At 41.9% G+C, this 18,518-nt stretch overlaps 1 protein-coding gene across 2 annotated transcripts; it reads left to right on the plus strand.

Annotated features, from left to right (window-relative positions):
* Positions 1-296: 296 nt before the first annotated feature.
* Positions 297-15,566, plus strand: LOC139387109 (type I phosphatidylinositol 4,5-bisphosphate 4-phosphatase-A-like). 2 transcript variants are annotated; one of them, XM_071133118.1, is made up of 8 exons: positions 297-452; positions 1,561-1,754; positions 2,017-2,123; positions 10,486-10,591; positions 10,923-10,975; positions 11,572-11,662; positions 12,001-12,114; positions 13,818-15,566. In XM_071133118.1, exons 1-8 carry the CDS (start codon positions 335-337, stop codon positions 13,917-13,919), a joined length of 885 nt encoding a protein of 294 aa, XP_070989219.1. In that variant the 5' UTR covers positions 297-334; the 3' UTR covers positions 13,920-15,566. The 2 variants fall into 2 exon arrangements, with proteins under 2 accessions (XP_070989219.1, XP_070989220.1); XM_071133119.1 differs by lacking the exon at positions 13,818-15,566 and having other exon boundaries at positions 12,001-12,973.
* The last annotated feature ends 2,952 nt before the right edge of the window (positions 15,567-18,518 follow it).

An 18,518-nucleotide genomic window follows, 5' to 3' on the forward strand; every position in this document is an offset into this window, starting at 1 on the left:
TCTGTTCATTGAATATTTTTGGAATATATTGGCAGCGTTTCAATAAATACATGTGTCTGGTTTATTTTCCTCTTTGTGCTATATTCACCAACACCCTCTGCTATATTTTAGCGTTACCATTCTTGTTTGTTACTATGCAATATGCTGTGTTATCATAGGCAGTTGTGGGCTGTGTTGACCAATTATGGGGAAGTGTGCATGGTCTGACAGACACAGCAGCGAACGTGTGATCATGTGACGCATACGTTTCAGACAAAATCCTGGACACAACAATATAACGGCTCCATATCATTGCGCTGCACGGTTCTGCTCCTCCCACGCCTTTGCTCTCGGTATGGCGGACGGTGAGAGGTCCCCGTTACTAGCAGATCTTGGAGATGGTGCTCTTGTCGGCGGTAACGGCGGAGTGTCACCGGGCTCGGCTCCCTATGGTTTACCAAATAAACCACAAAGTGAGTATCCATGGATGTTCTCCTACCTAGCCAAAGCTTCGGTCCCTATGATTTGCAGATAATCAAGAGCACGAAAGGTTGCTTTCCTGGTATCTACATGGACAGTATCTGGGGAGTGAATCGTGGTTGCTAGCCAGCTGTTGATGCAAGCATGCCTGTTAGCTAGCTAACTAGCGGTTAGCTGGCTGCTACGCCCATCAAACTGAATAACTAGCTAGTCACCTGGCTAGCTAATTGGCTATATTTTTGTAACGTTTTGGCATTTTCTGCATTTGTCGGCTAGTCCTCATAGTTGCAGGAATGTACTAAACAGAAACACCCATGATGTTTTGCGTTTTATGTATGGAACTAACTATAACTTTGTCTACCCAAAGATGGCTAGCTGGCTAACTAAGTAGCCCAACTAGCTAATTGCTCAGTATAGTATGCAAGATACCAGGTGATCCACGTATTATAATATTGTTGGTAATTCTGAGATATGTTGATGGCCTATTATAAAATTATAGCTAGTAGTGTAATATTTCTACAGTTATTTGAAGATATACTGCCAGTGATGTCTGGCTAGCTAGTTTGCAAATCTCTGTATGTAACCAAAACACCTGATTTGATTGACACCGCTCTGGGCCACTAGGGAAGCTCATAATTACTGCAATATAAGACGACGACCAATGGAGACAGTAATTGGGAGGGGCTACTGTACTGAACTACATATTAGAACAGTGGTATGAGTTGGGTGGGTAAAACAGGTGTTTGTTCACAATATGCCTTTTTAATGTATTTATTTACACACTTGTTTATTTGAAGTTATTTGTATAGTGGTAACTGCTGATTTCTGTCAATTGTACTACAGTTATGTTGAGTTCCATACACATAGAGAGAGAAGTCCCTGCAGTCCTTTTATGTAGCTCATTTTCAGTTGGAACTCCAGAGTCAAATTCTGTGTGTAAACCCTTTCTTGTTTCAGCGGCAGTGCACTACTCTGCCACTATGTGAACATTTTTGTTAAGGCCTTAGTTATTTGAATGCACTGACTGTAAGTTGCTATGCATAAGAGTGTCAGCTAAAATGACCAACATTTTAAATGTGCCTCCCTCTCTCTGTATTTCAGGCTTCCCTCCATTCCCCAGCACCACCCAGCCCTCAGTGCTCCTGGGGGAGGACCCTCCTCCGTACTCCCCCCTCACCTCCCCAGAGAGTGGCAGCGCGCCAGTCATCAGCTGTAGGGTGTGTCAGAGCCTCATCAGTGTGGAGGGGAAGCTCCACCAGCATGTGGTCAAGTGTGGGGTCTGCAACGAAGCTACGGTGGCTAACCTGTTTAGTGTTTACTTACCTGCATGTTTATTTAGGTTGCGTCTCAAATGTTCAATGTGTAGTGCACTACTTCTGACCAGAGCCCTCTGCATACCTTACATCTACCCGTGTGTTCATTTAGGTTGCGTTCCAAAATGGTACTCTGATAATGACTTCTTCTTGTTTGGCTTGTTCCCCCTCTTCCTTCCTCTCTCGTCCTATTCCTCCTCCTCGTCCCATTCCTCCTCTTGTGTGTCTCTGTCTCCCTCTGTAGCCCATCAAGAATGCTCCAGCAGGGAAGAAGTATGTCCGCTGTCCCTGTAACTGTCTACTCATCTGCAAAGTCACCTCTCAGAGGATCGCCTGTCCCCGCCCCTACTGGTAGGGGGGCACATTTTTATCTATTTAGAAAACAAAAAGGGGTGATGATATTATGATTATTATGATATCTGAATGTGTAAACCGTTCAAACAGATCCACAAATAATGATATTGGGCCTTAAACAGATTTTGCTCATTAATCTACTGTCCAAATAATGATGATCCACGCTGCTTTAAAAAAATATATTTTTATATATATATATATGCATACAGTTGAAGTCAGAAGTTTACATAGACCTTAGCCAAATACATTTAAACTCAGTTTTTCACAATTCCTGACATTTAATCCTAGTTAAAAAATAGCATGTTTTAGGTCAGTTAGAATCACCACTTTATTTTAAGAATGTGAAAGGTCAGAATAATAGAAGAGATAATGATTTGTTTCAGCTTTTTATTTTTTTCATCACATTCCCAGTGGGTCAGAAGTTTACATACACTCAATTAGTATTTGGTAGCATTGCTTTTTAAATTGTTTAACTTGGGTCAAACGTTTCAGGTAGCCTTCCTCAAGCTTCCCACAATAAATTGGGTGAATTTTGGCCCATTCCTCCTGACAGAGCTGGTGTAACTGAGTCAGGTGTGCAGGCCTTCTTGCTCGCACACACTTTTTCAGTTCTGCCCACAAATGTTCTATAGGATTGAGGTCAGGGCTTTGTGATGGCCACTCCAATACCTTGACTTTGCTGCCCTTAAGCCATTTTGCCACAACTTTGGAGGTATGCTTGGGATCATTGTCCATTTGCGACCAAGCTTTAACTTTCTGACTGATGTCTTGAGATGTTGCTTCAATATATCCACATAATTTCCCGCCTCATGATGCCATCTATTTTGTGAAGTGCACCAGTCCCTCCTGCAGCAAAGCACCCCCACAACATGATGCTGCCACCCATGTGCTTCATGTTTGGGATGGTGTTCTTCGACTTGCAAGCCTCCCTCTTTTCCCTCCAAACATAACGATGGCCATTATGGCCAAACAGTTCTATTTTTGTTTCATCAGACCAGAGGACATTTCTCAAAAAAGTACGATCTTTGTCCCCATGTGCAGTTGCAACCAGTAGTCTGGCTTTTTAATGGCGGTTTTGGAGCAGTGGCTTCTTCCTTGCTGAGCGGCCTTTCAGGTTGTGTCGACATAGGACTTGTTTTTACTGTGGATATAGATACTTTTGTACCTGTTTCCTCCAGCATCTTCACAAGGTCCTTTGCTGTTCTGGTTATAGATTTGCACTTTTTGCACCAAAGTACATTCATCTCTAGGAGACAGAGACATGCGTGGTCCCATGGTGTTTATACTTGCGTACTATTGTTTGTACAGATGAACACGGTACCTTCAGGGGTTTTGGAAATTGCTCCCATGGATGAACCAGACTTGTGGAGGTCTACACATTTTTTTTCTGAGGTCTTTTTTCCCCCTCCCCATAATGTCAAGCAAAGAGGCACTGAGTTTGAAGGTAGACCTTGAAATACATCCACAGGTACACCTCCAATTGACTCAAATGATGTCAATTAGCTTATCAGAAGCTTCTAAAGCCATGACATAATTTTCTGTAATTTTCCATGCAGTTTAAAGGCACCTTGTGTATGTAAACTTCTGACCCACTAGAATTGTGATACAGTGAATTAGAAGTGAAATAATCTGTCTGTAAACAATTGTTGGAAAAATTACTTGTCATGCACAAAGTAGATGTCCTTACCGACTTCCCAAAGCTGTAGTTTGTTAACAAGACATTTGTGGAGTGGTTGAAACACTTGGAGTCGTTTATGTCAACTTCGTTTATGTCAACTTCCGACTTCAACTATATATATATATATATATATATCTCTCGCTCTTACAAGCAATACATGACTTAATTATTATGGTGAGAGATTATAATACGGTTTTAAGTACCTCAATCGACCTTAAAGGAAATCACACTACAAATTATTACCCTCATGCACTTAAGGAAATTACAAATATTATGGACATTTTGGATATATGGAGGTTTAATATCCTGACCTAGTGAGATATACATGGAGGAGGTTTAATATCCTGACCTAGTGAGATATACATGGAGGAGGTTTAATATCCTGACCTAGTGAGATATACATGGAGGAGGTTTAATATCCTGACCTAGTGAGATATACATGGAGGTTTAATATCCTGACCTAGTGAGATATACATGGAGGAGGTTTAATATCCTGACCTAGTGAGATATACATGGAGGAGGTTTAATATCCTGACCTAGTGAGATATACATGGAGGAGGTTTAATATCCTGACCTAGTGAGATATACATGGAGGAGGTTTAATATCCTGACCTAGTGAGATATACATGGAGGAGGTTTAATATCCTGACCTAGTGAGATATACATGGAGGAGGTTTAATATCCTGACCTAGTGAGATATACATGGAGGAGGTTTAATATCCTGACCTAGTGAGATATACATGGAGGAGGTTTAATATCCTGACCTAGTGAGATATACATGGAGGAGGTTTAATATCCTGACCTAGTGAGATATACATGGAGGAGGTTTAATATCCTGACCTAGTGAGATGTACATGGAGGAGGTTTAATATCCTGACCTAGTGAGATATAGACATGGAGGAGGTTTAATATCCTGACCTAGTGAGATGTACATGGAGGAGGTTTAATATCCTGACCTAGTGAGATGTACATGGAGGAGGTTTAATATCCTGACCTAGTGAGATATACATGGAGGAGGTTTAATATCCTGACCTAGTGAGATGTACATGGAGGAGGTTTAATATCCTGACCTAGTGAGATGTACATGGAGGTTTAATATCCTGACCTAGTGAGATGTACATGGAGGAGGTTTAATATCCTGACCTAGTGAGATATACATGGAGGAGGTTTAATATCCTGACCTAGTGAGATGTACATGGAGGAGATTTAATATCCTGACCTAGTGAGATATACATGGAGGTTTAATATCCTGACCTAGTGAGATGTACATGGAGGAGGTTTAATATCCTGACCTAGTGAGATGTACATGGAGGAGGTTTAATATCCTGACCTAGTGAGATATACATGGAGGAGGTTTAATATCCTGACCTAGTGAGATATGCATGGAGGAGGTTTAATATCCTGACCTAGTGAGATATACATGGAGGAGGTTTAATATCCTGACCTAGTGAGATGTACATGGAGGAGGTTTAATATCCTGACCTAGTGAGATATAGACATGGAGGAGGTTTAATATCCTGACCTAGTGAGATGTACATGGAGGAGGTTTAATATCCTGACCTAGTGAGATGTACATGGAGGAGGTTTAATATCCTGACCTAGTGAGATATACATGGAGGAGGTTTAATATCCTGACCTAGTGAGATGTACATGGAGGAGGTTTAATATCCTGACCTAGTGAGATGTACATGGAGGTTTAATATCCTGACCTAGTGAGATGTACATGGAGGAGGTTTAATATCCTGACCTAGTGAGATATACATGGAGGAGGTTTAATATCCTGACCTAGTGAGATGTACATGGAGGAGATTTAATATCCTGACCTAGTGAGATATACATGGAGGTTTAATATCCTGACCTAGTGAGATGTACATGGAGGAGGTTTAATATCCTGACCTAGTGAGATGTACATGGAGGAGGTTTAATATCCTGACCTAGTGAGATATACATGGAGGAGGTTTAATATCCTGACCTAGTGAGATGTACATGGAGGAGGTTTAATATCCTGACCTAGTGAGATGTACATGGAGGAGGTTTAATATCCTGACCTAGTGAGATATATGTACATGCCGGAGGCTCAATAAAGCTAGTCGTCTTGACTACTTTCTTATTTCATTCTCTCTGGCACCAAAAGGTGAAGTATTGATGGGGGACGGAATGCGGTCGGACCATTAAATAATTGTACATACAGGGCATTCAAAACGTATTCAGACCCCTTCCCCTTTTCCACGTTTTGTTATGTTACAGCCTTATTCTAAATTGATTCAATTAACCATTTCCTCATCAATCTACATACAATCTCCCATAATGACGATGTGAAAACGGGTTTTTAGACATTTTTGCAAATGTATTACAAATTTTAAAAAAAAACAGAAACCTTGTTTACATAAGTATTCAGTCCCTTTGCTTTGAGACTTGAAATTGAGCTCAGGTGCATTCTGTTTTTATTGATCATCCTTGAGATATTTCTACAACTTGATTGGAGTCCACCTGTTGTAAATTCAATTGATTGAACATAATTTGGAAAAGCTCACACCTGTCTATATAAGGTCTCACAGTTGACAGTGCATGTCAGAGCAAAAAGGCACATGACAGTCCACTTGTTTGCCAAAAAGCACCTAAAGGAGACTCAGACCATGAGAAACAAGATTCTATGGTCGAATGAAACCAAGATTGATAACTTTGGCCAGAATGCCAAGCATCACGTCTGGAGGAAACCTGGCACCATCCCTACGGTGAAGCATGGTGGTGGCAGCATCATGTTGTGAGGATGTTTTTCAGCGGCAGGGACTGGGAGACTAGTCAGGATCGAGGGAAAGATGAATGGAACAAAGTACAGAGATCCTTGATGAAAACCTGCTCCAGAGCACTCAGGACCTCCGATTGGGGAGAAGGTTCACCTTCCAACAGGACAATGACTCTAAGAACAAAGTCAAGACAACGCAGAAGTGGCTTCGGGACTAGTCTCTGAATGTCTTTGAGTGGCCCAGCCAGAGCTCTGAGTTGAACCCGATTGAACATCTCTGGAGAGACAACGCAGAAGTGGCTTCGGGACTCTAAATGTCTTTGAGTGGATGCTGACAAAATGACACGTTTACATTCGTGTAGTTTACCAATAAAATGGTCTGACGGTAAAGTGGACACACTCTGTATTCATATCCCCAAATGTCTTATTTATCTCAATACATTTTAATATAAAGTTAGCAAAAATAGATAAGATCTTGCTGACACTTGTCTATTTATGTAAAATTCACCCTGATTTTTAATTATTTAGTCATATCCCAGTTTACCAAATTTGCTACACCGGCAAGCCAGACAAAATTAAATGGGCCTGATTTTATATAATGAATATGAAATCAGAAGGCTGATTTTATTGAAGATTTAAAGCATTGAACTTCTCAGTAAAGGCTTCAGTCATACAAAAGTTATACTTGTATCTGAATTGGTTCTTTAGCAGATTAGTAGGAATTGCTCCATGTCCCATGTTCCAAAATGGCCTTTTCCATTCATTCAGATGACCTCTCACTTCCGGTTATTTGAACATGATAATCTCCAAAATAGCACGTTTTAAAACAAGCCATAGCTGGTTGCAATTTCAGTTTAATCCAGCAGAAAAATAATATAATAAAAATAATATTTGTATAATCTTTAATGATATCATAAATAGGACTGGGGGAGTTATGTCACACATGCAGCTAACAAGAATATATGGAAATGTCTGCTCTATCCAAAATTACAACCAACTGATTGCAGCGTTACCGCAAGTGGAAGGGGGAGAAGGTAAGAAACATGTTTGTCTGCATTAAAGACCAACATTGGATTTGAAAATTTCTGATAAATAGAAAGGTTTGAGGACTAAAAAGGGACGGCTGTGCCATATAGGTTGCAAAATCATGTTTGATGTTTTAAATGAAAATTATTATTTCAAAAATTATTGCAACCAATACAATGTACTGTATGTATACCATCCCAGCTCTGCAGATTTTTCTGCGAAGAGACAGAATCATTAGATCACTTGTATTGTTACTGCCCATACAGTGCATTCGGATAATATTCAGACTCCTTGACTTTGTCCACATTTTGTTATGTTACAGCCTTACTCTAAAATCAATTACATAGTCTCCCCCCCCCCCCCCCCCCCATCAATCTACACACAATACCCCATAATGACAAAGCAAAAACCAAATTTGTATAATAAAAAAATAAGTAAAACATAAGTATTCAGAACCTTTACTCTGTACTTTGTTGAAGCATCTTTGGCAGCGATTACAGCCTCGAGTCTTCTTGGGTATGAAGCTACAAGCTTGGCACACCTGTATGTGGGGAGTTTCTCCCATTCTTCTATGTAGATCCTCTCAAGCTCTGTCAGGTTGGATGGGGAGCGTCACTGCACAGCTGTTTTAGGTCTCTCCAGAGATGTTCGATCAGGTTTAAGTCTGGGCTCTGTCTGGGCCACTCAAGGACATTTAGGCTTGACCCGAAGCCACTCCTGTGTTGTCTTGTCTGTGTGCTTAGGGTCGTCGTTGTCCTGTTGGAAGGTGAACCTTCGCCCCAGTTTGAAGTCCCGAGTGCTCTGGAGAAGGTTTTCATCAAGGATCTCTCTGTACTTTGCTCCGTTCATCTTTGCCTCGATCCAGACTAGTCTCCCAGTCCCTGCCGCTGAAAAACTTCCCCACAGCATGATGCTGCCACGACAATGCTTCATTGTCGAGATGGTGCCAGGTTTCCTCCAGATGTGACACTTGGCATTCAGGCTAAAATAGTTCAATCTTGGTTTCATCAGACTAGTGTCCTTTAAGCGGGTTGTCCTGTGCCTTTTTACTGAGGAGTGGCTTCAGTCTGGCCACTCTACCATAAAGGCCTGATTTGATGGAGTGCTTCAGAGATTGGAGAACCTTCCAGAAGGACAATCATCTCCACAGAGGAACTCTGCAGCTCTGTCAGAGTGACCATTGGGTTCTTGGTCACCTCCCTGACCAAAGCCCTTCTCCCTCGATTGCTCAGTTTTGCTGGGTGGCCAGCTCTTGGAAGAGTCTTGGTGGTTCCTAACTTCTTTGATTTAAGAATGATGGAGGCCACTGGGTTCTTGGTGATCTTCAATCTGCAGACGTTTTTTTGGTACCCTTCCCCAGATCTGTGCCTCGACACAATCCTGTCTCTGAGCTCTACGGACAATTCCTTTGACCTCGTGGCTTGGTTTTTGTTCTGACGTGCACTGTCAACTGTAGGACCTTTATATAGACAGGTGTGTGCCTTTCCAAATCATGTCCAATCAATTGAATTTACTACAGGTGGACTCCAACTGTGGTAGAAACATCTCAAGGATGATCAATGGATACTTATGTAAATATTTAATATTTAAATAAAAATTTCAGTTTTCAGTTTTTATTTGATACATTTGCAAAAATTACAAAACCTTTCTCTGCTTTGTTTATTATGGGGTATTGTGTGTAGATTGAGGGGGGGGCAATTTTGTTACATTAGTCTTAATCTAAAATGTATTAATGTGGAAAAACTAAAGGGGTCTGAATTCTTTCCGAATGCACTTGTTTTTGGTCGCAGGTTCAAGAAAGGCAACATTTACCTGGTGTTAACTCTGCAAATTGCCCTGCTGAGTGACTTGGAAATTCCATTGATCAATAATACAATCCTTTTATCAAAAATTTCTTTAATTTACAATCAGTAGTAACTGTTAGAATAGAAAGGTTCAGAACCTTTGAAACTTCACAGCACAGTTGAGAAATATATGGCAAATGGTATTCCTTTGACCTCATGGCTTGGATTTTGCTCCGATATGCATTGTCAACTGTGGAACCTTTTTTTTTATATAGACAGGTTTGTGCCTTCCCAAATTATGTCCAATCAATTAAATTTACCACAGATGCACCTGAGCCTCAGAGCAAAGGGTCTGAATACTTACGTTAATAAGGTATTTTAGTTTCTTAAAACCTGGTTTCTCTTCGTCATTATGGGGTATTGTGTGTAGATTGCGGGAAAAAAAGTTATTTAATCAATCTTAGAAAAAGGCTGTGACGTAACAAAAAAGGGAAGGGGTATGAATACTTTCCGAATGCACCATATGACCAAAATGGCTCCCAATTCCCTATAATAATGCACTACTTTTAACCAGAGCCATATGGGCCCTGGTCAAAAGTAGTGCACTATATATAGGGAATAGGGTGCCATTTCGAATGCACCCACTGCCTGTGTATGGAGATAGTTTGTCCAGGTGGCATGTTGTCTACTTGGTGAATACAATTGATATAGCATTTGAAACCCCTTAATTCACACTGATACTAGTACGTCAAGGGCTGCGTTAGGCTAACCCAGGCCCCTAGATAAGTTTGTTGACCGGTATGGAACTTGCGCTCAGTTGCATTTAAACCTAGCTAGTAATACTGACTTGGACTGAACAGCAACAGTGTTTTTTCTCCTCTTCCTGGCACTGACTTTGCTGATAACGGCTATTTGGAGAAAGGGTCTACTGGCAATGACTGTTTGGTTGTTTTTCCCTTCTATAGTCAGTGGAACGCACTGACTGGAAGTCACTCTGGATAAGATCATCTGCTAAATGACTCAAATTTGATGTTTGTTTTCCTGTGTAGTAACGCTGTTGTATTTGAACCTAGCTAGTAATACTGACTTAGACTGAACAGTGAGTTATGTGATTGTGCTCCCCAGTAAGAGGATAATTAACCTGGGTCCAGTCCACCCTGGTCCAGCCAGCCCTGAACCCCAGCCGGCCGGAGCTCGCGTCTCCTGTGGACACTGCAACAACACTTTCCTGGTACGACCCTTCACCTCTCTCAAAGCCAGTGTGTGTATATAGACTCTATCTCAATGAGTCATTCCATGATTCCTCACATCCTCTCTCGACTGTTAAGGAGGAGAAGGTTCCTCCCCCTTAGACCTTCTTGTCCAATGCGTTTTCAGAAGGATGCGAGGAAAAGGAATCTAGGAAAGATGATTTTGAGAAAGAGCCACAGTGTACACCAAAGCAGTTATGAAGGCAAGGAATTCTTGAATGGTGCTAACATGGATAGTACTCTACTGGACAATTGAATTGACGTACTGTATAATATTTTATATTTACATGAGTTTCTTGCAATGTGTTTCAGTGGACAGAGTTTACTGACAGGACACTCGCCAGGTGCCCACACTGCAGGAAAGTGTGAGTACCGATTGGTTTCTCTGTCCATAGGCTGCTTGGTCAATACAGCTGTGGTTATACCACAATTATGCTCAAGATGAAGTCCTTCAGTGGTGGCTGGTGGCACTTAAAATCGGAGGACAGACTCCTAGTAAAGATTGGAACGGAATGAATGGAACTTTTCAAGCGCATGTTTTCCATGTGTCTGATTCCATTCCAGCTGTTATTATGAGTTGTCCTTTCCACAGCAGCCTCCACTGATGTCCTTCATAGTGTACATTAAATATGTATGTGTCCCCTTGTGGGCTGTAGGCAGTCGTCAGCAGTCGGTCAGATTCCCATACCATTAGTCTTCAGCATCAGCTCCTTACGGTCTTGTGTGCAACATCTCAAGTCTGAGCTCCGTGATTCTTACGTAACCTTTTGTTAGTGTGACTTGCTTCATCAACTAATAATTTAAACCTATGAAGTTCCACCATTACCATAAAAATGCTTTTGGACAGCCGAAGCAAGTCGCAACAATTTCTGGTTATATTTCATGTAATAAAAATAAAAGCTTTTTTTTTTTTTTTTTTTACCATTTTCCCTTCTCTTTTGTCATGCCCTTTGACATGCAGCTCCTCTATTGGTCAGAGGTACCCTCGAAGGCGGAGCTTGTGGTGTATTCTACTATGCTTGCTTTTCAGCATCTCCACTGCTGGGCTGGTGGTGAGTACACACTTCCACACTGTCCACTCTACATGACACGCCAGGCGATGACATCACAATAAAAACAAACCCCCAAGAACACAATGTTTAAAAAATGCATAATATCGTCATGTTTCACAACCATGCCAATTCACCTAAGTACTTTTTTAGCTAAGGAAAAACCTTGCATGTGTCTTGCATCTACGTCTCTCTGTGTTCTCTCTCCTTTGTCTCTGTGTGTTCTGTGCTGCAGGTGGCTACGTTACATGACACACTGTCAGAGTCCTATCAGAAACACACCGCCCGTAGCCTTGTAACATGCTGCGTCTCTAAGTCTTCTTCCTCTCTGTGTTTTGCAGGCAGGTACGTGGGTGAAGGCCCAGGCCTACGGGGGTATCTATGCCTCCTGGGCCATGCTGATCCTGCTGGTACTCCTGACCCTGGGTCGGGCTCTATACTGGGCCTGCATGCCTGTTAGTGAACCCCTACAGAACTTCACATAGACACACACACACACACACACACACAGGCGTAGGGTGAAGTTGCCCCTAGATGCTGATCTTGGGTCAGTTTTGCAATTTCCCCACTAATGGTTAAGGTCAGGATTGTGGGAAGGGACGCTGATCCTAGATCTGTACCTAGGGTGAACTTCACCCTTGAGTAGGGCTGGGCGATATATATCGAATTAATTTGATGTTTTTGCGCGTTATTCCAAATGCCTGTATCGGAAGAAGCTAGTTAGTTCATTTATTGTTTTTCTGAGCGTTTATGTCCGCTTGTTCTCATGACATCTTGTCTCCTTCGCTCCGTCTGTGCTGTGCACCTTCCCATTTATACCAGAGATCTGTATATAATGATGAGCTGCGTATGTCTCCGCTATAACAATGGGAGTCGTTGTCCCAGAGGCGGGAAGGCAGCCGATAAGCTTAGGTTAAAAAAAAAACATAGAAACGCATTGGGCTTATTTTGGTGAGCAAAACCTCTCGCTTCGCCTCTTCCTCTCTGTTTACACACACACACCAAGCCCCTCCCCCTGTCACACAACAACCCTCTCTGACAAGCGGTTTCAACCTGATATTTGTGTTTCGGTCCAACAGAATCGGTCGAATGGACACCAAGAAACATTGCAACATTATTTTACTGTAAGAGAAGTTATCCTTTTCAACCATACCCTTTATGTCAACTCCTCAAATTACACGCAGAGCAGACGCTACTAAAACAGGAGTACCAATGAACATCTATTCTAGAAAATACATGTTGCATGTTTCATGCGGCATCACTGTTATACTAGCTGTTTAGCTTTTATAAATGTGCAATAAGCAAAAAAAAAAACATAATTCTATGAACTAGTTCTCTTTATGAGACATGGTTGGCCACTTGATTTCCACATCTGAACAAAGTGGACAGACTAGCATTCTGTTCCAACAATTGGAGACGGACAGTAGGGTGGTTCATAACAATTCAATTGTTTTGCTTTGTTAGGTAGCAAATCCAAGTTGGCTAAACTTGAAGTCATAAAGATTAGTTGGCTACTCAGTAGCACGTGGGCTTGTGCTTGAGAGATTGTTTGTGAGGTGTGTTTTAATTTTCGATAATGCTCTGCTACAAGAAGTTGGTCATTATTAGGGAATGTGTATTATACTTGGTTCTGGTTACATTTCTAAACAAAAAGGGCATTTTCATAGACCGACTTGGATGTCAGATCTGTGATTTATTTTTAAAAAAGCAGGTTAAACTGTTTTGATAAAATAATTAAGTTGTTAGTGGGTTTGACGATTTGTTGTAGGCTCAAATTTAGCCTAGATTTAATTTTACGAGCCCTGAATTAATGACATTATTTCTGACTGTTTGAAATTTGGAGTATTTGACCTTTTAATTGTACAACAAAGCTTATTTAGAGAACATAAACAATCTAGGTGTATGTATGTATCGTATATAAGATATGATTTTTGAGCCTTATCGCCCAGCCCTCCCCTGGAGCCTTTTATTTAACTAAGATCAAAACAAGGAGTTCCCCTCCTTGCCTTTAATCTTTTGTCATTGTGTTTCCAAACTGGATGATGAATAATATCCTAAAAGAGCAGTAGCTTGACTTCTACATTTACTTATGAATTGATGAGTAGTTCGCTTTAACATGTTCAACTACTTTCCTTTCCCTGTTTTAATCGTTGCTTAGGCCAGTCTCTCTATGGCAGGCGCTGGCAGCCACACCAGAGCCTCATATCATGGCATGGCTGAGTGGAACCAAGTCTTAAATGATGACATAGCCCTCGGATAAGACTGCTCCTCCGCAACCCTGAATATACGTTCTGTTTTTGGGGCATTTTACATGAGATTCATTCATTTGTTTTGGAAAACCCTTGAAGCACTGTTGAAAGGCAAATTAAGCTAAATTGAGGCTAGTGTAAGGTGAACACCACCTAAATTACCCTCCTTCCCCCAGACATGGAGCTGGGTTTGAAGGGAGGTTAGCATTGTGTCCCAAAGGGCACCCTATTCCCTAAATAGTGCACTACTTATGACCAGGGCTCAGTCTGGTCGAAAGTCAGAAGTAGTGTACTATATTGGGAATAGGGTGCCTATTGGGTTGCTTGCTAGGGCATCGTCAGAGTGAGGTCTGTCTGTATGTTGGAGTCTATTTATGCTGCATAGTCTGTCTGTGGGAGTGTTCGTCTTTGATCCAAAGCAGCTTAGAAGCCTTAAAGAAGTTAGAGGAAAAGATTAAACAATTTGACTGCACACACACACATACACACACGTATGTACGTGCACACTTTCATTCCCCACACATACCAACATTTGGAGAGTCCCTGTAGTGGTATGCAGCCAGCGTGAAAAAGCATCTCTCCTCAAGGACTTCAGTTTAGACACAAGTTTGTTGCAAGTGATCTGATCATCTCTTTATTGTGCTCTTGGTTAATATTGTTTTCTTATCCCTCTAATAGCTAACAAGTGAGGTCAACATGAGCTCTCAGTGGAACTCATAGAGATGTACTAGAGAGCTTCAAGGTGGTGAAAGCCCACCATGGCTCTGCCCGTGTTAGAGAAAGAACTGGCTTTTGGCCAAGTGTGCTCTCTTTCCAACTCTATGGTCTTACTACACTAAATGTACTATGATGAGGCCCTGGTGACAGAGGCAGGCTGTGGTTGTTGTAGACCCCTTACTCTTCTAGTGGTGCACTAAATAGGGAGTAGGGTGCCGTTGGGGATTCAGTCAGGGTAAGAGAAAACGGTTGCTGAAGATAATCTAGACACACTACCTGCATGTTGAAACACACTTCATCTAACCATATATCCTGTCTGTGGTTCGGATGAGGTCATAGTTATTTATTTATTTTACAGCAATGTTCATTTTTTGTTTGTTTTAATTGTACATATATTTCTTGTTGTTCATGTCAGAGTAATTATTGCTAAGCCGATATTGCACTTATGTGCATAACACTACATGATTTGATTCTTGGATAACTTTTTTAATAATTGTTTTGTTAATCAATATCAATAAGGTTATTTTTGCAACCCTTGTTACTTATTTTATCGGGAATCTGCAAAGTTGTTAGATATTTGACTTACTAACACATTAAGTCTCTGGATACGGGAACGTGTCCAGACCTTAACCACACACATTCCTCATTTACATACAGACAATCATTTAAACCACAAATGGCATCATTTTAAACACACACACAGAGAGACAAACAGATGGACACACGTACAGCTCTTTCAGATGGTTACCCTGCTTGACAGAACTGTGACGGTAGCAGTAATAGATATTTTAAAATATCTTGTTATTTATTATAATGATCATGTTTTAATCATGATATTATGTACAATATTGATCATGTTAATGATGCCAATAATCAACAACCTGGCTGATGCTCATATCAGAGTTTGTTTACACACAATAAAGACATGATGTATGAAAATATCAGAATGTGTTTTAGACTTTATTTTTTATATTTCTTTTGTGTTCCTTTTTTAAGACAGTTTACTACAACATAATAAATCACAATGCCAGACAATACAATAATGAAAACCTAACAGTGGTATTACAGATACTCAGACACATTCACAGGCTGTTTTATTATGGAATTACAGTGTCAGTAACATTCTATTCAAATGAGAAGTTGAGGTTCCATGATGCTTTGTGTTGTGCACCAGTGATCAAAAAGTGTCAAAACATTTTATGACCACACATGCACACCTAACCTGGCTTCTTTTGGGCTCTTGAGTTTCATTATTTTGTTGACACGAGATGGAAGGATTAGTAACATTGAAATACTTTAAATAATTATAATAAAAAAAGAGCTCCCTGGAGAGAGAACGTGGAAGGGGGTAGAGAAGTCAGCAGGAAAAAAAGAGAAGTGCCCATGTTCCAAATGGGACCCTATTCCCTATGTAGTGCACTACTCTTGACCAGGGCCCTATTGGGCCTGCACTATACAGGGAATATGGTGCCATTTGGGACGTGACCAAGGGAGGAGAAGACAACTGTTCCTCAAGCCTTCTGGCTGAAGTGGCTTTAGCTTGGAGGGCACCATCGAGAGCATCCTGACCAGTTGCATCACCGCCTGATATGGCAACTGCTTGGCATCTGACCGTAAGGCGCTACAGCGGGTAGTACGTACGGCCCAGTACATCACTGGGACCAAGCATCCTGCCATCCAGGACCTATATTATAGGCTGTGTCAGAGGAAAGCCCAAAAAATTGTCACGAGACTCCAGTCACCCAAGTCATACTGTTTTCTCAGCTACCGCACGGCAAGCGGTACCGGAGCGCCAAGTCTAGGACCAAAAGGCTCCTTAGCAGCTTCTACCCCCAAGCCATAAGACTGCTGAACAATTAATCAAATGGCCACCAGACTATATTGACCCCCCTGCCCCCCCAATTAGTTTTGTACACTGCTGCTACTCGCTGCTTATCTATGCATAGTCACTTTACCCCTACCTACACGTACAAATTGCCTCTACTAACCTGTCCCCCTGCACACTGACTCTGTACCGGTACCCCTGTATATAACCTCCACACTGACTCGGTACCAGTACCCCCTGTATATAACCTCCACACTGACTCGGTACCAGTACCCCCTGTATATAACCTCCACACTGACTCGGTACCGGTACCCCCTGTATATAGCCTCCACATTGACTCTGTACCGGTACCCCCTGTATATAACCTCCACACTGACTCTGTACCGGTACCCCCTGTATATAGCCTCCACACTGACTCGGTACCGGTACCCCTGTATATAGCCTCCACACTGACTCTGTACTGGTACCCCCTGTATATAGCCTCCACATTGACTCTGTACCAGTACCCCCTGTATATAGTCTCCACATTGACTCTGTACCGGTACCCCCTGTATATAGTCTCCACATTGACTCTGTACCGGTACCCCCTGTATATAGCCTCCACATTGACTCTGTACCGGTACCCCCTGTATATAGTCTCCACATTGACTCTGTACCGGTACCCCCTGTATATAGCCTCCACACTGACTCGGTACCGGTACCCCCTGTATATAGTCTCCACATTGACTCTGTACCGGTACCCCCTGTATATAGCCTCCACATTGACTCTGTACCGGTACCCCCTGTATATAGCCTCCACACTGACTCGGTACCGGTACCCCCTGTATATAGCCTCATTATTGTTGTTTTATTGTGTTACTTTTTATTATTTTTTACTTTATTTGGTAAATATTTTCTTAACTCTTCTTGAACTGCACTGTTGATTAAGGGCCTGTAAGTAAGCATTTCATGGTGAAGTCCACTTGTAGTATTTGGCGCATGTGACAAATACATTTTGATTTGAATGTCTTTAATTCATTGTCTTGGGGTGGCAGGTAGCCCGGTGGTTAGAGCGTTGGACTAGTACTGACTGGTTGCAAGATCAAATCCCCGAGCTTACAAGGTAAAAATCTGTCGTTCTGCCCCTGAACAAGTTAACCCACTGTTCCTAGGCCGTCATTGAAAATAAGAATTTTAACTGACTTGCCTAGTTAAATAAATAAATAGTCTTTAGCTCGCTAGCCCTTCTGCTAGGTCCTGTTAAACACACAGATTCTCACTCGCACTTTGCCTCCCATACACACATGATGAGAATTGACAGTCCCACTAAACTCATTGTCTGTATATGACCCCCCCATCCTATACATCATACATTCCCTCATCCCATCCGTCATACATTCCCTCATCCCATCCGTCATACATTCCCTCATCCCATCCGTCATACATTCCCTCATCCCATCCCATCCGTCATACATTCCCTCATCCCATCCCATCCGTCATACATTCCCTCATCCCTTCCCGTACGTCATACATTCCCTCATCCCATCCCGTACGTCATACATTCCCTCATCCCATCCGTCATACATTCCCTCATCCCATCCGTCATACATTCCCTCATCCCGTCCGTCATACATTCCCTCATCCCATCCGTCATACATTCCCTCATCCCATCCGTCATACATTCCCTCATCCCATCCATCATACATTCCCTCATCCCATCCCGTACATCATACATTCCCTCATCCCGTACATCATACATTCCCTCATCCCATCCCGTACATCATACATTCCCTCATCCCATCCCGTACATCATACATTCCCTCATCCCATCCGTCATACATTCCCTCATCCCATCCCGTACATCATACATTCCCTCATCCCATCCCGTACGTCATACATTCCCTCATCCCATCCCGTACGTCATACATTCCCTCATCCCATCCCGTACATCATACATTCCCTCATCCCATCCGTCATACATTCCCTCATCCCATCCCATACATCATACATTCCCTCATCCCATCCCGTACATCATACATTCCCTCATCCCATCCGTCATACATTCCCTCATCCCATCCCGTACCACACC

This window comes from Oncorhynchus clarkii, chromosome 28 (assembly GCF_045791955.1).
Source record: "Oncorhynchus clarkii lewisi isolate Uvic-CL-2024 chromosome 28, UVic_Ocla_1.0, whole genome shotgun sequence".
Lineage (NCBI taxonomy): Eukaryota > Metazoa > Chordata > Actinopteri > Salmoniformes > Salmonidae > Oncorhynchus > Oncorhynchus clarkii.